General features: G+C 39.0%; 1 protein-coding gene across 13 annotated transcripts in view; it reads left to right on the top strand.

Moving 5' to 3' along the window:
* Positions 1-22,836, top strand: part of arvcfb (ARVCF delta catenin family member b) — a 221,456-nt gene that overhangs the window by 134,138 nt on the left and 64,482 nt on the right. For all 13 annotated transcript variants that reach the window (XM_058070297.1, XM_058070294.1, XM_058070295.1 and 10 more), the window contains 2 exons: positions 6,382-6,540; positions 15,036-15,676. In XM_058070297.1, the coding sequence (XP_057926280.1) occupies positions 6,382-6,540; positions 15,036-15,676 (800 nt within the window). The remainder of the gene's footprint in view (positions 1-6,381; positions 6,541-15,035; positions 15,677-22,836) is intronic.

Genomic DNA, 22,836 nt, shown 5'->3' with positions numbered 1-22,836 from the left:
TTTGTCTCAACCTGAAAGCTGCAACAGTTGACTATGTTCCTAATGGGGGTAGTTGTTCAAGTGTATTCAATGAACGCTTCTTTTACAATGGGTATATCATATATACATTATGTACAGTAGCAAATATGTAGTATACTTACAGGGGTCAATAATGTGCAAACTACATTCGGCCGGCCAAGTGTTTAAATCCGGCCTGTCGGTTGCTTTCTTTTCATATGCAGCAATCCTACCTTATTTTATTCGCTTTTCTCTTTGGGCTTTTCCCATTAGGGGTGGCCGCAGCAAATCAACCGCCTCCATCCAACCCCGTCTTCTGCATCCGTCTCTCTCACACCAACTACCCTCATGTCCTCCTTCACTACATCCATAAACCTCCTCTTTGCTCTTCCTCTACGCCTGGCAGCTCTAAATGCAGCATCCTTCTACCAATATATTCAAACAACCATTCACACTCACATTCATACCTATGGACAATTTGGAGTCGCCGATTAACCTAGCATGTTTTTTGGAATGTGGGAGGAAACCGGAGTACCCGGAGAAAACCCACGCATGCACGGGGAGAACATGCAAACTCCACACAGAGATAGCCGAGGGTGGAATTGAACCATGGTCTCCTAGCTGTGAGTTCTGCGCGCTAACCACTGGACCGCCGTGCCACCCCCTCCTCCCAACCATCTCAGTCTGGCCTCTCTGACTTTATCTCCATGGCCTCTAACATGTAATGTTGATGGATTAATTCCTGATCCTATCCATCCTGGTCACTCTCAATTCTACCTCACCCATGTCAACAAATATATGACGCAAAACTTAACTTACTCATTACTCACTGTATTTAGGTTGAATATCGATATGCGATACATGCGATATATTTCTTCTGACAAAATGAGTTTAGACAAATATGAAAGCCCAATATGCATGCAAAGTTTTATCAAAATTTAAAATATCGGTTGCTCAGCGTACCGAACGCGTGCTCAGAGCTAACAGCTGCTTCCGAGTGTAAACAATAGAGCAAGACACAGGATAGAAATGTAACAAGATGAACATCCATAACTGCACATGTGCTAAATGCATTGATATACCAAAAAAAAACTGTAAGAACATACTAATAAAACACTATTAAACACGAAAAACCGCCATAACTAACATGCACTCGGGCGGCACCATCATCATGAGACCCCCGCATCAAATCCAGTCTACTATATCAACAAGAACGATAGGCTTGTTTTTGATATTGTGCTTAAAAGAAATATAGATATTTTCAATAGCTGCACGGTGGTTGAGCGGTTAGCAAAGACATCTGCCATAATCCTGAGTGCGTCCATAACCTGTTGAACACACATAATGAATTAGTGTGGATTGACAGCAAAATAGCAGTGTTGTGCTTATTGACACTGTTGTGTCCCTTTATCTCCCACCCTCTTAGCCCCCCCTCCCTCTCCCCCCTTGCAGCAATCCATTATGGTTGGGATTAGTCACTTTTAAGAAGCCATATGTTGTCTTGTGATCTGTTGGAATGACATGCACTCTCCATGAGCTTGCTGGTAAACGCTAAACTGCCCCCCTGCCGAAAACCTGGCAAAGGTTGGCCGGCACATCGGAGAGTGAATGGAAGCTAGCGGAGTTAGCTTCATTGAGCATGCTACATTTTCCTTAATCACAAGTACAGCCAGTTTGTTGAAGATTTTGTGATATACGTATGCTAAGGTTCGGGTGGCACGGCGGTCTAGTGGTTAGCGCACAGACCTCACAGCTCGGAGACCAGGGTTCAATTCCACCCTCGGCCATCTCTGTGTGGAGTTTGCATGTTCTCCCCGTGCATGCGTGGGTTTTCTCCGGGTACTCCGGTTTCCTCCCACATTCCAAAAACATGCTAGGTTAATTGGCGACTCCAAATTGTCCATAGGTATGAATGTGAGTGTGAATGGTTGTTTGTCTATATGTGCCCTGTGATTGGCTGGCGACCAGTCCAGGTTGTACCCCGCCTCACGCCCGAAGACAGCTGGGATAGGCTCCAGCACCCCCCGTGACCCTCGTGAGGAAAAGCGGTAGAAAATGAATGAATGCTAAGGTTCACATCGCCCAACCCTAATAATATAACAATATTATTATTATTATTATTATGGTCTAATTATTAATTAGTGAGGTGTTCCAAAGTCTCCTTGCAGATCTTCGTCCTAGCCGATTGCTAGACAGTTTTTAATAATTTATTCATGAATCAGACTCTTCAGTTCAACTCCAATGTCTCCCAGAAATGAGTGGAAACAAGCAAGGAATGTAATGCATGACGCTTGGATCACCAGCACTGTTTGTCAACGAATCTCTACGGATCTCTTTCCTATGCGTCCTAATGTTTTGCCGCAGGCTTTATACTTCACACTAGTGTAGAATTATACCCCTTATATTACATGTTCTGTTTTTGATAGCCTCTCCTCTGAGTCCACCCGTGGAAATCTTTAACAGCACAGAAATGTTCATTTGTCTGGCTTTCATTAGTGGAGGGATGTGACAGGGAGACCTTCTGATGATCACTAATTCCTATACATCATTAAACTACAGTGGAGCCTCATTTTTGTGATTAATTCCTTCCAAAGGGTCTATCTGACCAAACTGAATCATACGGAAAGTAAAATGTTCCCATAGGAAATATGCAAATCCATTTAATCCATTCCAGACACCCAAAAATGTAAACAGAAAACGCTTTTAATATATAACATTTATAGTTTTATTCATTCATTCATTTTCTACCGCTTTTTCCTCACGAGGGTCGCAGGGGGTGCCGGGCCAGCCAATCACAGGGCACATATACACAAACAACCATTCACACTCACATTCATACCTATGGACAATTTGGAGTCGCCAATTAACCTAGCATGTTTTTGGAATGTGGGAGGAAACCGGAGTACCCGGAGAAAACCCACGCATGCACGGAGAGAACATGCAAACTCCACACAGAGATGGCCGAGGGTGGAATTGAACCCTGGTCTCCGAGCTGTGAGGTCTGCGCACTAACCACTAGACCACCGTGCCGCCCAATTATAGTTTTACATGAAGAAAATAATACACAATGCATATAAATGCAGAATGAATGAAAAAAACATAATCAGTGAAGCATAAAGACATACTGTAAAATTGCAGTCTTTTAAAACATGTATGCTGTGTATTATTATATATTCATAAATTATGACCAACACCATATCTTTTCTGTAGAATTTTTTTTCAGAAGAAAACCAAAAATCTGTAAATCTGTAAAATGAATGATAAATTGCAAATAGCCAGCTATCCACTGTACATATTAATATGATATTCTCATTTTAACACTGTTAACATGCCATTCCATAGGAATCATTGCAATGATTTGAAGTATAGAATCTCTTGTTTCATTAGTCCTTCTTTCTTAAACATAATTCATCAATTCAGGCATAATCCTGTCTATGCATTTCAATTAAGAGCCATTTCTAAAATGGCCTACTACAAGGTTTCCACGCTGTTCTCTCTGTCCTCCCAGAGGGTTTTCCAGTAACACCTTGCTTCCTTGTTCCATCAGTAGAACTGTAATTTTGTCACTTATTCATAGCAGAGGTGATTACCAGTGTTCTGCACCTGCCAGCGGTGACTTTGTATGGGAATCTAACAGCTGCAAATTCAGAAGGAAGAAAATGTTTCCCCACTCACACAAGGGCCAGGTAATGCTCAGAACTCCATACCTTGATCCTTATCCAGTGCATGTTTTTTTTTTTTCTTCAAACCCACGGTCTCTCCCGATGCACGAAGGGAATGTTCAATGCAGGCTTTTGCTTACTTTGAAACAAACACGATCATTTTGCAGTCTGAAAAAGTCGGAAAAAACCTGACAATATACCAAATACTCTTGTATTGTCCATGTTGGCTTACAATCTTGTTTTTGTATTGTATTTTTGGTATTACGCATGCCAATCTTGCTTGATGATCAGATATGATGTTGTAAGAACCAATTATTACTATCCATTGTTTGGTGTAAGAAAATGCCCTTATGGGAAAAAAAATATATTGCAGTATATTGGCAAATATAATGCAATGTATTAGGAAATATATTTCCATATATGGGATCTTATGTTTATATTTTCCAATATATTGCAATATATGCATAGATCATATATGTGTATATATATTGATACATATAAAAAATATCTTGCGATCAAGACCAAAAAAGGACTATATTTTTACATATATAAAATTGCATATAATTTGGGATATATAAACTTATATATTATATATTTGGATTTAGTATATTTCAATATATTGAAAGCGGCAATCATTTGTATATTCTGCAATATATTGCCATATATTACATGAATATATAATATATTGTATAATATATGTACAAAAATATATTATTCAATGTATTTATAATATATAATGTATTGGAAAATATAATGGAAAAATAATATATTATAATATAATACAATATATTTAAAGTAATATATTTTCTTTTCGTAAGGGTGAAAAAGAAGAGAAAATATGAAGTCTGTTTTTTGTCACATGTAACCATGATTTTAACATGAACTACTTGCTGGTGGTGGTTTTTTTTTTATAAAAGCTTAACTTTTACTGTTAAAGAATCTGATGAATAATTGAGAAATTACATGCAAATACGCTGAAGTTCGCATTGTCTGTAAAAGGAGAGATCAGCTCATTTGCATACAGTCTTCCGCTATTCAGTTTTAGTTACATTGTGTGCAGACTGTTGTTCTTTTTGTCACAGTTTGATCTAAGTACATGTTTTAGATGCAGCAGCAGAAACTTCAGTTCCACCGTTCTGTGTGACTTATTTTGCTGTCTTTGTGATCCACTTTTGCATGTTCCAAAATGACGATGCCTAAATGGAATACTATTCTTGCATTAGGAACACTTCCTGTTCCTTTTCTTTCATATTTATTTTTACCATCATTACTATTCACCTACTGTCTTTCACAGATCCTTCACCTCTACTTGACGCTCCATTGTTGCATATCTAATCCTTTTGTTTACAGCAGGGGTCTCAAACATGCGGCCCGCGGGCCAAATGTGGCCCGCTGCACACTAGTTTGAGGCCCCCGCCTTGATATGAAAGTTTAATGTTAGTGCGCAAGTTTGATACGGATGCTGTATGGTATCATGTACCTAGAAAAAATGATTACGTTTGATTAATGTTCATGTTAAAGGTTAAATAACTGTTAATAGTTATCCTCCCTATCCGTGTGGAAGTGGTAAGTTTTTGGCTATTTAAGTTTAAAGGAAATAACTTGAAGGCTACCGTTTAGGTCGCTAGCTCTCTAGTTTGCGAGTTAGCATGTGTCTCAAGACCCTGCAGTTGCGCAATATGTTGTAAATAAAAAGAGTATAAATGTGACTATAGTCGTGTTTTGTCATGTCTACAGGGCTCTAATAATGCTTTGTTAATTTTAATCTGAAATAAATAATTTGTCTACCCACCAACTATATGTGGTTTCTTAAGTTTTTATTATTTGCCGTTTTATTATTATTATTATTATATTTATTACTGATTGATTGATTTTCTTTATTCTTGATTTGTTTCTTTATTTTTCATCTTATTTTGAGTAGAAAAATAAAAAGTAAGATATTTGAGAACAGTGGAATGTTTTATCAGAGCTTTTCTTGTAGAAAATTGGAACCAAAGCAAAGTTTTTTTTAATTTTTTTGTTTTTAATAAATGCGTTTTTTTTTTTTGATGCGGCCCAGTCTCACGAAGACCCTAGCTCCAGTGGCCCCCAAGTAAGTTGAGTTTGAGAACCCTGGTCTAAACAGTGTCCTCATCTATGCTACTTTTTCTGCCTCTGAATTCCAACAACAGTCTCAAATCTTGGTTGACCAAAATCTGACCCACCAATAGATGCTTTGTATGTTTTATCTGGTAGTTTGGGCTGTCAACGCCCTGACAAGTGACAACCTCTGTGTCTGGTGTTGGACACGGGAGAATACGTACACTTGAACTGCTATTGACAGTTCACCTACAGCAACAGTTCTGGCAGAAGCACATCAGTAACTTTGTAGATGTGGGTCATAAGGGGATCACACAGTACTCTGCACAGCGGGGCCCACTGTGGCTGACAGCAGGGAAGATCGGGAGGGGGGCATTGTGCAGAATGAGGCTAACATCTACTTTGTCATATTTATCACATTAGCTTATGAAGTATTTCATTAGAAGTTTACTTTTTGAATGACATTGCTGTACAAGATTGTCGGTCGCTACAGTTTCCAAACTTAATAACCATCAAAATACAGCTATAATATAAAAATACAACATATATAACCAACATTTATTGTTTTTATTATACTATATAGTCTAACCAGATAAGCATAAGCATGGATTGTCAAGTATGGATCTTTTCCCTGTTTGTGCAGGAGCAGAGTCCCAGCAACGCCACTTCTCTGGCCATGATGCAGGAGCCACAGGAAGTGGTGGAGGAGACGGTCACCATCGAGGAGGATCCTGGGACCCCGACTTCTCATGTTTCTGTTGTCACCTCTGATGATGGGACCACACGGCGCACAGAAACTAAGGTAAGATATACCCTTAACGGCAAGTCTGGAGGACATATTCGCCACTTTATGATAAGTTTTTTTTCCGATTTTGGGTGGTGGTGCTGTCAGTGGCTCAGGAGGTACATAGAGCAGTTTTGCCAATTATTTTTTGCTAGATCTTGTCACTGATATTGGGAGTGCATATAGTGCCGGAAACCCATATCAGTGGTGATGGCGCCTCCAAACCGAACATGCACAGGAACAATAGCCACGTTTACATGAAGAGTTTTTCCTCTTTCCGAATGGACGAATCGAAAATAAACATGCTTCTTGTATTTTTTCCACTCAGGTTCTTATCGGGCATAAAAGCCGTAAAAAAACACAGTGGTGAAAATACTCTCATCGAACCCGAGTCACACACACACAACCACACAAGCTAACCCCTACTGGCTTCCATTCACTCTGTAAGAGGACATTCAGCCAACATTAGCTAGCGTTTATCACCATTTCAACCTCTTTAGGTTGGGAGGGAATTGGTCAATAGCCACGTTTACATGAGGAGTTTTTCTCTTTCCGAATGGAATCTTTCTGAATGACCTTTCCGAAAGCAATGGTATACATGGAAAGGAATATTCCAATGGCGTGTCTACATGCGGCGCTATAATCAACCAGAATAGTCAATGGGGCATGCGCAGTAAAGCGTAAACACCAACATCACGTGATACCGACTTCCTGGAGTTTTTCTTTCACTTGTTGGAATAACTCCGTATTGCCAGTTTTTCCTTCGTCCAGTCTTGAAATTTAGTTTGAATCAAAAACAAACTTTCCTTAGCAGTCCAGTGCCGATTGATCGCCTCCATTTTTTTAAATGGAAGAACGTCTGGAGCTGCGTGTTACGTCATATCTCAGCATTCGCTGAAAGAACGCACCCGGGAACCGGAAAAGATAAAGTTCAATCTTGCTAATATTTTATAATTAAACTCGGCACATGTTTTATATAGATATGTATTTTCTTTTTGAATAAAAGTGGACTTGTGAATGGCGTATAGAAGGGTTTAGATTCTGTTCCACAGATGGCGCTAATGCACACCAAAGCTGCTTGCCAACCGCCAATAAATAAAAGAAGAAAAACGCCACAAACAAGAACGCAGTCTGATAACTTTCCGATTGAGCCGGTACAAGATACCTCAATCGGATTGGGGAAAGGAATATTCCACCCCTGGGAATCCCATTATATATTCATTCGGATTGGCACTTTTCTTACGGAATGAGGTGTATACAAAGGTTACGTTCTTTCCGTTTGAGCAAATAACCCGAATTGAATTGGAATATTTGGGTCCCTGTAAACGCGGCTAATGAGTGTATTTTTTACCTAGTCAAAGCCCCACCAACGATGGAGACATGGAAAACCTTCCCAACATGCACCTGTAATCCTGCGCACAATTCTGTTTGTTTTTGGCAAACTTAGGAAACAATGGATACCCCATAATTGTATCCACAGAAACATATGCAAAGACTTTTTATATGTTTTTTAGTCAATTTTTTGCAGGATTTTAATCTTTATGTAGAGTAAAGTTAGAGCTCTAAGTGATATGTGGTCAGGGTATCATCAGACCTTTTTTCATAAATGTTTTTATGCCTCAAAGGAATATTACTATGATGAATCAACATTTATAGATTTGACCAGCTGCAAGAGTTGGCTTACAGAAAAGTGGAAAACACTACATGGTGATCCCACTCACTTAAATGTTTTATCAAAAAGCATGGTCTAATCCCTCAATCAAGGTGGCCCAATGGCCTCCAGTATGTTTATTTGAGGATCCCAACCACACTTTTCACATTATTTTATGTACTCAGTAGAACATCGTAGTTGTATGCAGCAGAAGACTAATCAAAGGCTTTGCTGGCTACCAATGGAAGAGAAAGGATTTTTTTTTTTTTTAAAGGGCTCGCCTACCCTTGGGATCAATGAGTGAATGCAATTTGGAAGTCACTTTGAGGAGAAATGCAGACGACGGTTCAGGGTGAACTTCTAGAAGCAAACATTACTGTGGTTGCAAATACATTATGGACCAGTCCAAAGAAACGCTGCCACTTTTCATCTTAACCTTCCTACATTGACTTTCTGCAGCAGCACATGTTTGCAAACATAAATAAGAGTCTCATCATGCGAACAATCACAAAGACAGATACATCTACCATCTTTTTTAGATAGTAGACATGCATAACTTAATTCTAAGCATATAATAATTGCTATACAGTTCCGTTCCGTTCCAAGATTGTGATCTAGATAAATATTACCTAAACCTACGTCACACTGTATACATAACATGTGAAGCGCATGAAATACAGTAATATTAATATTAAATACAATTATTCAATGAAACAATAATAAAAAGACAACTTACATTTATCACTGTGGTTTATTGAGAGAAAGAAGCAGGAGAGGCAAGTAAAGGTGCAGAAAGTGCTGATGTAGATCGTACAGGATCACTTCCTGAATCAAAATAAGGTTCAGCCTACTGGGATCTAGCATTGATTGTCGTCTGCCAGATTGTTGCTTAGTAATCAGTGCCACTGCCATGGGAGCAGATACTTTTAAATTGTAAAGGATACGATCTATATCCTTAATGATGACGTCCCAGTGGAGCGGTTCATGACCAACAATGCGGCTTATGATGATGTCCGTTTTTATTGTAGCGATGGATTTCATTTTCTTAGAGCTTGACTGCCAAAAACGTCCATTGACGTATTGAAGTATTTTGTGTGTGAATTTCAGACTTCCGGCCCATCAAGGAGCGAAAGTTCTATTTTTCTCCGATCGGCAGCAACACCTTGAATATGATAAATAAGACAATTGCAAGTTGACAGATCGAAAAATGATGACGAATCCTTCAAAGACAAAAGTACAGGCAGCTTACATTGGCACAGAGTTTGTCTGGCTGTGTGGATCTGTCACCATTGTGAATGATAGCGGTGATGTTGTTGACGCCATTGTTGTTGTTGTTGTTCGTCTATAAATAGTTTGCACGCGCACACACGCATGTGTAGTTCACAAACGCATGCAAACATTTGTAAATAGATGTTTGAGGTGTCACTAAAACCAAAAATATGGACGGCTGTCACCGTTCTGCGTGAGTTTGCTTCTCTGCAGAAAAAGCTCATTATGTATTTTCAAAATCAGGTGTTTTCGCTAAAACCACCTTATATTCTACTGCCAATTTATAAAGATCTAAAAAAGCTAGAAACAAATTTTTTTTCCTGATGAAAGAAGAGTCAGAAGTTTCTTTACATACTAGTTTCAATGTTTATGTAGTCCTAAAACCGAATATTCTATGTTTCTTGAAAGTTCAGCCAAAATGCCCCAATGCTGGCAATATGGAGCTTTCTTTGAAAATGGCTGGCAGTGAATGAGTTAATAAGCACTAACTCACTCCATGTATACAGTAACTGTGAATTAGGAACTCCCTGTATCCATGCATCCTGACTTTTGTGCTCAGCTGAAACGTTCTCGAGCGAGTCCAGTGTTTACAGACCAAAGGTCAGTAATTAATTAATTTATTGGAGTGCGTGGGTGAACACGAAGCACCAACGCTCTGAATAATGTAACTAGAGGACCAACTTTACTTGAAATGGAATAAAACAACCTGGAAAAGTCACGGTTGTTACTTGTATTCCTGCTGATTTTGCTGTGATAATTCTGACAATTATTGATATTGATTAATTTATTATTATTTATTAAAAAAATATATTTATTATTAATTTATTATTTATAGTTTTAAAACAAAATTATTTTTAGTTTTAAAACTATAACTATTTATAGTTTTATTTTCTATGTTTTTATTTCTATTTTTCTATTTTTTATTTCTATTATATACTAATGACTAATTATTATAGTTTTATAGTTTATCATTCATAGTTTTAATTATTCCATCCATTTTCTATGATATACTAATTTCTATTTTTTTATTTCTATTTTTCTATTTTTTATTTCCATTATATACTAATGACTAATTATTATAGTTTTTATAGTTTATAGTTTTATACTTTATCATTTATAGTTTTATTTAATTATTCCATCAATTTTCTATTATATACTAATTTCTATTTTTTATTTCAATTTTTCATTTTTTTTCATTTCTATTATATACTAATAACTAATTATTATATTATATTCATTGAAATATATCAATTATTGGACAAAATATTTCCATAAAATTTTCCTTTTATTAAGTACTTCCTTGGGCATTGTTTCAGTAACGACAGTATTTGGCGCCATAATCAGGTAATCAGGTCATCAGATGAACAATATTCAATATAAAATGTGACCATTTTAGCACCAATATTGTTGAGTCACATACAGTATATTAAATATGTGGAGCTCCATTTCTGAGGACATATAATATTCACCTTGATACACTGCTGAGGCCATATAATATTCACCTTGATACACTGCCAGCAACGCATTCAATATATATATATACGTATACACCAATGGCTGATGAGGTACAATCCACTGATCTGTACAATACTAATAAAACAAACTACATTGTACATCCTTGTTTACTTGCATCCTATGTATTTTCCTGGCCATAATCCATCACTCTCTTCCTGGTGGCATACACACTAGATTAAACAACTTATTTTTAACCACTTATATAAACTACATTTCTGTTCTTTCTTCTATACATGAGGTACTGAGAGTAGACCACACACTTTTTACTACCCTGCAAACAGGCAGCCAACCACGAGTGGGTAGGAGTAAGTTATTAACCTTAAAAAAAGCTAAATGGGTGTTTTAATGGGTACGGCTGTTGCCAAAAAACACCACTAGAGAAAAAAAAAAAAAGTTGGTATTTCTGTGCTTTTCTGCTCAACAAAATGCCTTGTTTGTTTGAACTGGGATGTTGTTATTGAAATGTTAAACTGTCCTTACCTGAATAGCATGATAAATACAGTAAGTGTTAAATATATTATTGTTGGCCGAGACCCTATCCCATTAACCCACTGCATATCCTGGTTGTGGATTCTAGTCCTGCTACCAGGACCCCCCACCACCCCGTCCCCAAAGATCCAGTAAATTAAGCCAAACCTAGTTTTTAATTAAAGTTTTGCATTTAGCTACCTCTGCTTGCTTCATTTAACAACATATGCATTGTATGATTGCAAAGAAACTAACAATTTATACTTGTGTCATATTCGCCAAAAGAATGTACAGATTTTGCAATAACAGGCTTTTTAAAAAACCTGAATAACCGCCTTATTCTATATTAAATCTAATTCCCAGGCATTATTCTCATTTAAGCACCCAATAAAGGCAAAATGCCGCAGAGGTTGTGAAATGCTTAACAGTCTTGGAAAGAGGAGAGTTTGACGCTGGGAGTGTCACCTCATTTCCTCCTATGTAATTTGTTGGTAAACAGTTATGGCATGTACTATCTTAAGTACTTGTGGCACATTCAGAGGATTCCAGCTCTGCATTGAGTTTACAATACAAAGTGTGTCCGACAGACGTGGACTTAAAGTATTTTACTTTTTGAAGGGGTGCTTCTATTTTCCACCGGCACATTTCTTTTTAAGACTTTATGGTACTGGTTAAGGCTGCACGGTGGGGAAGTGGTTAGCGTGCATGTCACACAGCTAGGAGATCTAGGTTTGATTCCCCGCTCGGGAATCTCTGTGTGGTGTTTGCATGTTCTCTTCATGCGTGCATGGGTTTTCTCCAATTATCCAATTGTCCATAGATATGAATGTGAGTGTGAATGGTTGTTTGTCTATATGTGCCCTGTGATTGGCTGGCGACCAGTCCAGGGTGTACCCCACCTCTCGTCCAAAGACAGCTGGGATAGGCTCCAGCACCCCCCGTGACCCTTGTGAGGAGAAGCGGTAGAAAATGAATGAATAAATGAATGAATGAATGGTACTGGTTGAGGCTGCACGGTGGTAAAGTGGTTAGAGTGCATGTCACACAGCTAGGAGATCTAGGTTCGATTCCCCGCTCGGGAATCTCTGTGTGGTGTTTGCATGTTCTCTTTGTGCATGCATGGGTTTTCTCCAATTATCCAATTGTCCATCGGTATGAATGTGAGTGTGAATGGTTGTTTGTCTATATGTTCCCTGTGATTGGCTGGCGACCAGTCCAGGGTGTACCCCGCCTCTCGTCCAAAGACAGCTGGGATAGGCTCCAGCACCACCCGTGACCCTTGTGAGGAAAAGCGGTAGAAAATGAATGAATGAATGGTACTGTTTGAGGCTGCACGGTTGAGAAGTGGTTAGCGTGCAGGTCACACAGCTAGGAGATCCACGTTCGATTCCCCGCTCGGGCATCTCTTTGTGGAGTTTGCATGTTCTCTTCATGCACGCATAGGTTTTCTCCAATTACCCAATTGTCCATAGGTATGAATGTGAGTGTGAATGGTTGTTTGTTTATATGTGCCCTGTGATTGGCTGGCAGTCCAGGGTGTGCTCCGCCTTTTGCCCACAGACAGCTGGGATAGGCTCCAGCACCCCCGCGACCCTCGTGAGGAAAAGCGGTAGAAAATGAATGAATGAATGAATGTTTTGAAGGGGTGCTTCTATTTTCCACCGGCACATTTCTTTGCACGGTTGGGAAGTGGTTAGCGTGCATAGCGTGCACAGCTAGGAGATCTAGGTTCGATTCCCCACTCAGGCATCTCTTTGTGGATTTTGCATGTTCTCTTGGCCCAACCGGTATATAGTGAATCCCTATTTCATCACCCCAATTTATTGTAATGAACATTGTTAATTGAGAGATTATTTTAGAGCTTGGAACAAAATTGGCAATTATCAACCTCAACTGAATTCACTGGGCAGCGAATTAGTTTCTGTGTGCGTGGAAAAATACAGACAATGTGTTTTGTTGTCTGCATATTTTCAGTGAAGCTCGGAGGAAGAACCATTCTGCAGCTCAGGGATGTGAAGTGAGTGTGAGGGATAGATACATGAACTTGTCACAGTGATTCAGCATTCAGCTCTGAATAACTGCAGTTCTGGCCTGCTTCCTTAAGAGATAAAGGATTCAAGGTCTACTGGAGCTGTAACACTTTTAAGATGTCTCTCTTACATCGCGTTCCAAGATAAGGTTCAAACAATAAAGTTACAATGTGAAAGGCACTGCATACAAGTCGTGCCAAATAGCATTTTTTCGAAAGCGTAAAATACGGTATGAGAACACCACCGCCATCTAGCATATGTTACCAATAGACGTTTAAAAGAACATATTGTACAAAGTGGTAGCTGCTCTATAGGAGTCCACAACTCCATACAAAGGCCCGAAAATGTTGCATAATAGGTCCCTTTAAAAAAATAAAATAAAATAAAAAATCAACTCCTGTACCGACAAAATTCAGCAGTAGTCCGGAAGTCTTTGGGAACGTTTGGGAGTATGACCAATAACAGTGGAGTGGTCATGCATGGAGGCGGGCCATCGGTGAAATAAATTAAAATAGACCATTTTGTAACAACTAAAGACAGTTGGAATAGGTGCAGAATCTGGAAGATCATGAAAGCTTTCTGTGCAGATTATGGTGTGTAGCTGCTCTATAGGAGTCCACAACTCAATACAAAGGACCAAAAATTTTGCATAATAGGTCCCTTTAAAAAAAAAAAAAAAAGTCAACTCCTGTACCGACAAAATTCAGCAGTAGTCCGGAAGTGTTTGGGAACGTTTGGGAGTCGGACCATTAACAGTGGAGTGGGCGTTCATGGAGGCGGGCCGTCTGTGAAATAAATTAAAATAGACCATTTTGGAAATCCAACTAAAGACAGTTGGAATAGGTGCAGAATCTGGAAGATCATTAAAGATTTCTGTGCAGATTATGGTGTGTAGCTGCTCTATAGGAGTCCACAACTCAATACAAAGGACCGGAAATTTTGCATAATAGGTCCCTTTAAAAAAAAAAAATAATAATAAAAATAAACTCCTGTACCGACAAAATTCAGCAATAGTCCGGAAGTCTTTGGGAACGTTTGGGAGTAACATGGAGGCGGGCCGTCGGTGAAATAAATTAAAATAGACCATTTTGGATATCCAATTAAAGACAGATGGAATAGGTGCAGAATCTGGAAGATCACGAAAGCTATCTGTGCAGATTATGTTGTGTAGCTGCTCTATAGGAGTCCACAACGCAATACAAAGGACCAAAAATCTTGCATAATAGGTCCCTTTAAAAAAATAAAAAAAATAAAAATAAAATAAAAAATCAACTCCTGTACCGACAAAATTCAGCAGTAGTCCGGAAGTCTTTGGGAACGTTTGGGAGTAACATGGAGGCGGGCCGTCGGTGAAATAAATTAAAATAGACCATTTTGGAAATCCAACTAAAGACAGTTGGAATAGGTGCAGAATCTGGAAGATCATGAAAGCTTTCTGTGCAGATTATGGTGTGTAGCTGCTCTATAGGAGTCCACAACTCCATACAAAGGACCGAAAATTTTGCATAATAGGTCCCTTTAAAAAAAAAAAAATGTATCGTTTTGATTCATTGTCTAAGTACAACCGATTTCCTTTGCAGGTGACCAAAATGGTAAAGACCGTGACCACACGAACAGTACGCCAGGTTCCTCTTGGTCCTGATGGCTTACCCATGCCCGAGGGTTCGTCCCCATTGGGAAGTTACACCGACTCCATTGACCGGCGCTACATGAAGAACGGTGGCGATCGCTTCATTACTCCTCAAGCTTCATCCACCCTTACCCGTTCCTACAACAACTCCTACAATGATTCCTATGTTGAAACGCCCGAGAGTCAGTACATCCGCCACTATGGTCTGCATGACGGCTACACTGACTTGACAGACAACTACGGCAGCCTGTCACGAGGCATCAACTTTCGGCCACCTCGCTACCCCTACATGCCCAACAGCTACCGGCCAGAGAACAGTTATACACTGCCAATTCGTAAGGATGACTATGGTCACGTGGCCCAACCCCAGGTGCCCATGGGGAGCAGCACTGTGGACCTGAATCGCTCGCAGCCGGAGCGCTTTCAGCCCGAACCATATGGTCTGGAAGATGATCGGCGTAGCTTTGGCCCAGAGGATGAGGAGCCATATGAGCTTGAGCCTGACTATTCTACTGCTAACCGACGCACACTAAAAGCACCCAACCGGGGTCGCACCCACCGGGAACCTCTTCGTGATGTGCCCAGAGTCAGGTAAGGAAAAAATCTGTAAAATTACTCTAACTGACTTGATTCACCCGTACTGGGGATAGTTCACCTCTGATGACGGCATATATTTAATTACAGAATAAGTGCAAGATGTAAGAAACACTTACTGTCTTTCATTTTTTTATTAATTAGATCTGACAAATCTAAAATAATTTTGATCATATGTTGAATTACTCCAACGTCTGCTTGGACATTACCATAGCAGCAGCTGTTACTTCCATAATACATACATTATTAGTCATAGTAGTGATGCCATGTCAAAATATATAACATTTCATATGTTTTTAAATGTTAGTTTATACCAGGGGTCTCAAATTCAATTTACCTGGGGGCCACTGGAGCTAGGGTCTGGGCAAGGCTGGGCCGCATCAGGTCCCCCCCCCCCCCCCCCCCCCCCCCAAAAAAAAAACGCATTTATTAAAAACAGAAAAATATACAAACTTTTTCAGTGATTTGGTTCCGATTTTCTACAATAAAAGCTCTGATAAAACATTCCACTATTCTCAAATATGTTAATTTTTATTTTTCTGCACAAAATCAGATGAAAAATAAATAAACAAATCAAGAATAAAGAAAATCAATCAATCAGTAATAAATAAATATAATAATAATAATAAAATGGCAAATAATAAAAACTTAAGAAACCACTTCCACACGGACAGGGAGGATAACTATTAACAGTTATTTAACCTTTAACATGAACATTAATCAAACGTAATAATTTTTTCTGGGTACATGATACCATACAGCATCCATATCAAACTTGCGCGGGCCGCACTAACATTAAACTTCCATATCAAGGCGGGGGCCTCAAACTAGTGTCCTGCGGGCCACATTTGGCCCACGGGCCGCGTGTTTGAGACCCCTGGTTTATACTCTTCCATGAACCAAGGAATGAACATTACTATTGACAGCCGCAAGTAAGTGCTTTAGGCTAGTGAAACGAGGATGAAGTATTCAATTGATTCATACATTTGGAATGAGATCGGGAGCTTGGTGAACTTGCTTATCAGGAGTTTGTTGAACTTGCTGGTTTGCTGTGTTAATTCAGCATAATCAAGACTCCCAGGTATGTTCTGTATGCTATTGCGGGGCGTTAACATACCAGACACTTGGATTTTGTTTAATACATTTCTGACTTAATAGTCTAATGCTTTTTGTTGACTGACTTATAGTCATGAGCCACATTTACAAATTGGACGATGATGCCACCCCCACAGATAGATTGTAATCCTGTGGGAAACACTGACTTAACAGTCATGATTCTGGCATCTAGAACTAGAGCAGATATTGTATGCCTGGCCCTCTCCGCTAACATCTGTAACCTCTGACTTCTCAAACATTTTTTGGATGAATGAACAAAAATTCCCAGAGAGACACTGAAGCCTTTCCAGAAGAGTGCATGTTCGTTGCAAGTGGGAATGGCAGAGTGCAACACAGACATTTGGTCCATTGACTATATAACGCTCTGTCTTTGTTAGACATGTCTTTTTAAAGATGGCTATGACCTCTCACGCCATAGTGAAAAAAAAATAGTGATCCCAGCTGTCTTCGGGAGAGAGGCGGGGTACACTCTGAACTGGTCACCAGCCAATCATATACAAAGACAAACAACCATTCACACTCACCTAGCATGTTTTTTGGAATGTGGGAGGAAATCGGAGTACCTGGAGAAAACCAATGCATGCACAGGGAGAACATGCAAACTCCACACAGCGTGTTAACCACTCGTCCACCGTGCAGCCTGAAAAAAAACAGTCACTTTTTAATCATGTGATCTTTCTGACCAGTGGTCTAGAGGCATGTTTAATGGAACAGCACAAAAACACAATTACCGGTGACGAGTGACAAATTTGCACAAATAAATCCCATTCTCAAAAGTACATTAAATTGGAGAAGTACAGAAAATATGCATGGCAAATCTGAACAATGGTAATTAAAGAGAGACAAGTTCTGTATAGAGCTGCAACTAATGATTATTTTCTTAATCAATTCATTTGAAACTTTCAATTAATCAAGGCCGTAGCCCAGGAGTCCTCCATTAATAATAGAATAAGATATTATATATATATATATATATATTATATATATAAGATAAGGTTTTTCACAGTGAAGGTCTGAACCTCATTTTGCCTTAAAAATTGCATCAAACAGATGATCTTATATGAATATCAAATATAATGAAACCCTGTACGTCACCTTGTTATTTCAAAACAACAATTACCTTGCACCAAAATTAATTAACCAAAATTATATTAATTTCATATAAATAATAAAATATTTAACTGTACAAACAATGAAATGAGCACAAGATGGTATGTCAAAAATATTTTAGAATTGTTTGTGTTTTTTCTCCATTTGCTGGTTGTGGAAGGTAATCTCTTTGGCAAGTGAGGATATGCTGTAATTAATAATTAACTTTTTTAACTTTTATTACTTTACTATACTATTAAAATTTGCTTTTGGCACTCTGTGATATTACTGTATTTAAATTAAAATTAATTTAGTTTTCCCTTTTACACTTTTATACCGTGTCTTTCTGGCCTGCCAAAAGGCATCAGCAATTCACAAAAAGATTTTGCTGTTAACACACTTGACAGTCTCCTTTTGCTCTCTCCCTCTGCCCCGCCAACTACCTGTGTGCGACTTCTGTCTGCCATTTCACTCACCCATTCTCTATGGAAGTCAGTACGTGTCCATTGCATTGATGTGAGTGTTTGTGTCCTCATGCCGGTGTGATGAATAGATGCTTGTGAATTGGGTCAGACTGTGAGGGCGTCTTTGGAGCAAACTCTAATGACTCATTTCTCCTTGGGTGACCCGCAACTTCTCATCTTTATCAAGGGGTCGCCCCGCATGCACCCGCATACACATATACATGCACACTATGAATTTTAACGATTCGGGTACCGCTTCCTTGTTTTAATTCCTAAGGATTCTTGATTCTGATGCTTTTAAGAGCAAGAGTCATAACAGCACGCATGGTTTCAATGAAGGTGCTAACCAGAATTCTTTTTGGAGGAAATGCTGTTCCATAAATATTTTAATGGTATGAACTTTTTTTTTATCAACTTTACTTTGAATTTCTTACAGGGCTATTTTCAACCAGTACATAAATATCATAAATAAATAATATCATGAATAAATGCAATTGAACTTGAATTTGGGCTGGGCGATAAATCGATATTTTAAAAATATAGATATTTCTGTGAATCACACTTCATATCAATATAGACAAGATTTGACACGGGGGCGGAGGTCTCATGTTTCAAGATGGTGAGCCCGATTGCAAGCTAGTAAAGGTAGCTCAGTGTCTTCTGTGGCATTTTTTTGTGTTTAAAAGTGCTTGCTTAAGCAAGTGTGCGGCTATGGATGTTCATCTTGTTATGTTTGTAGCTTGCCGCTTGCTCCATTGTTTACACTAAGGAGCAGGTGTTAGCTTTGATGAGCACCCCTTCGCCGTGCGGAGCTATCATAGATCCCGGTGGAGATTCAAAGGAGGAGAGGCTGCATAGTGGTAGTGAAGAGAAAAAAATAAATGTATAAAGGTTGGATAAAGACGGTAACAACACTGTTTACCATCTGTCGTCATGGAGACCATGAGACGGAAGCGCTCACGTTGCAGAGAGTGCAGAATGATTGCACAAAGATTGAACAATATATTATTTTTTCTATATTTATTTTATTATATATATATATATATATATATTTTTTTTTTATTATTTGTATTTTATTTATTAATTTTATTTAAAGATAATATAGTTTTTTTATTGTTTGCATGCATATAAATATGGGGCTATATATCATATATTGACTAACTCGGATACAAACGTTATGAAGTTTCTTTCTACAGAAGTACACTTTCACAAAAAAAGTTTACCTTTGAAAAGCTTTTTGCGGCTATTTGTGAAGTGTGCATCAAAATAAAATTAAAATGTGAATGATCCCAGGAGAATTGCAATGTCGGTCCCAGTTCCCATGCCCAACCCTAATACACACTCACGCACACATGTCTTAATTGAGAGATGGGTTGTCTGGTTCTCATCTGTTGGTATCCATTGAGATGATTTGTCAATGGGCACTTGTTCTCCTTTTCCTTCTTCCTCTCCTCCTCCACCCTCTTCTCTTCCTGCATCATGTGAAAAGATTTCCTTAGAGGGCTGAATACTCTGTTTAACGCTCTTCTTCCTGTTTATCATGTTTGAGCAAGAATCCCTGAAATCAGTGGTTCTCAATTGCTTTGCCTGCGGGACCCGCCATCACCCCTTAATGACAAGCGGCGACTGAAATTGCGTGTGTAGTGTGTGGTGAAAAGTAATTACCGCCATGTTACCCAACATGCATTGCAGTGTGTTTATGTGGGTACAGACTTTCATGAATTGTGTGTTGTGTTTGTGTTGACTTATTGTGTTAAACAGTTAAATAGGCATCTCTGTTGATGACCTCCTTGTCCATTTGCATTGTGTTGCACTGTGTGTGTGCAACCGTGCAACAATATACTGTAATTTACAGTTTATAAGCCACTAGTTTTTTCTCATGATTTGAACTCTGTGTCTTGTACAGTAATGTGGCTAATTTATGGCTAAAACTACAATACCCATGCTGGTTAGGAAGTAGTGAAGTTGAGAAGTCTTGTTTTGAAGTCTTATTCAGCAATTGCACCTGACAAATCTTTTTGTTAGACCTATTGTGTTTTTTCCACTTTTCTGACCCAGAAATGTAGTTAGAATGTTGTATTCTCATGTTAAAAAAAGGCCAAAGTTTCAGATAATGTAAGTTTGGACATTTGGAAGTGAGCCCTTTTAAAGAAGTTTAGGATGGCTCAAAATGCTTGGTTTCGAAAGGCGTGGTAAATCTGCCCCTTTGTGATGTCACAGAGGGACAGAGTTTCTTATATGGTTCATATGTAGTTAGGAAGCACGTTAGGCGTGTGACCAATCACAACGGAGTGGGTATGCCCGGAGGCGGGTCGTGGGTGGAATAAATTAAAACAGACAAAACAGTTTTGGCAGGAAGCACAAATTAGAGGAAAAACAACTGGAATAGGTGCAGATTCTGGAAGATCAAAAACGGTTTCTGTGCGGGTTATTGTGTGTAGCGGCTCTATAGGAGACCACAATTTGATACAGCGGGTTGAAAAATGAACATATAAGTATCGTATTTTTTGCACTATAAGGCGCACTTAAAAGTCTTACATTTTTCTAAAAAAATCGACGATCCGCCTTTTAATGTAGTGTGCCGAAATCTGTGAAAACGTTGTAAAGGCGCCACTTGCTGACACATGGACGTAATACTACACTGCCAACGATAAACAAGTCAAGTACATGCAATACGCACAGCAAGTATCTTAATGTCTACCAGGCAGTAGGAAGAATCATTTTGTCGTCAACTGTATGTTTTAGCATGCGTCTTATAACACGATGCGCCTTATGTATGTGTTAAATATAAATACTGAACTAGACCCCTAATTGAGACTGTGCCATATCACACAGAAAATACAATAAGTTGGATCAATTGAAAAATGACAAAAAACTTCTGTTTGTACTACTCCGACTCCACTATTGTAACAGTTAATTGAGCACGGGTTGATTGGTCATGCCTGGAAAACTGTGACGCATGGATGATGTCATGTAAAAACACACACTCACACACAAATAAGCCGACTATTCAGCACCTTGATCAACACAAAGAGAATGATCGCCTGTAATCATACTCGGGGCATCAGGTCTGCCGGCCAAGAGCCCTTTCACGTTCTGTTGAATACACCCCTCCACGTCCACACAATGCCGCCAATTTAAATGTAAATCCTGACCTTCCCGTCACTCAAGCGTGTGACGTCCACATTACCGAAAACTCTGTAACACCAGCCCACATTTTAGCACAACTGTGCATCTTGTCTGTGTGGAAAATATGGAGAAGCATGTTACACGAGATAAATGAATCTGCAGCGCTTCAGAGATTTGCGAGTATAACGTTTCATTGTTGATGGTTCCTGTGTTTTCTTTAGTTTGTGCTTTTCCTCCCATATCCCTCTGTAAAAGTGAGAGTGTGGGAGTGTGGGAGTGCGTTTCCTCAGGAAACACTTAGAAGCAACACATATTGGAAAGTGATTTTCATTCAGTCTGTCAGCTTACTGTGTATTTTGCCAAACCTCAGTACTGTGGTTATCCAAATTAGGGATTGACCGATATGGTTTTCTTCAGGCCGATGCCGATACCGATTTATTTCCATCACCCTTAGCCGATGGCCGATTTTGCTTGGGCCGATATTTGTGGCCGATACTGCTTTTGCGGCCTCAATTTACATGAAAAAATGACAATGATAACAAATATTCCAGGTCTCAAGTTTAAACAAATATTTATTGAAATGTAATTTAATGAAACTCCTACAAACACCATGGGACTGAATTGCCAACGTTGACAATAAAGCGCTGTTGGTAACAGCTGTACATATTAGCCTCCAACTACATCAACAGCTCCCTAATTCCAATGGTAGGCACTTTTAAAGATGAAGCATTCAGCAGCATTCCTGGTTTTCAGACCCACAAACTAAACTATATTTTCAAGCACATGTATTGCATTGACTTTAACTGTTAGAGGCTAATTAAAAGTTGAAAACGTACCCTTGTTGTGATTCACCGCGACTGCGTGTGTTGCAGGGTCCTCCGGCAACGCAAAGCTGCCCGGCGCATGCCTGTCTGTAAATCATGCGGCGGAAAAATACATCGGGGAACTCATGCGCGTATCGGCCGATACCGATTCAAATAAAGAACGCAAATATCGCCCCGATATCGGTCGATCCTTAATCCAAATGATTCATTGAAATCTTTTGGATGAAGGCTTGACTGACTGCTCCTTATCTGTGGTTCAGTGGTTTGTGTTCTCCAACATTTGTTTCTTTTTTAACCGGTTTAATGGTTTCATTTATTTTCAACATGCACACATTGGAATACATTACGGTAGTACAATTCACAGTTCCACAAACTTCCAGTTTGTTTGCGAATAGATTGTTCTTGGAATGCGCTCAGTATATAATGCATTAATTTAAAGTTCTTAAATCCATTTCCCAATTTTAGTTTATTCATTCATTTTCCATGTTGCTTAATCCTAATTAGAGTCGCAGGGGGTTGCTGGAGCCTATCCCAG

Source organism: Doryrhamphus excisus, chromosome 4, assembly GCF_030265055.1.
Source record: "Doryrhamphus excisus isolate RoL2022-K1 chromosome 4, RoL_Dexc_1.0, whole genome shotgun sequence".
Taxonomy (NCBI): Eukaryota; Metazoa; Chordata; class Actinopteri; order Syngnathiformes; family Syngnathidae; genus Doryrhamphus; species Doryrhamphus excisus.
This window is presented reverse-complemented; position numbering and strand designations above follow the sequence as displayed.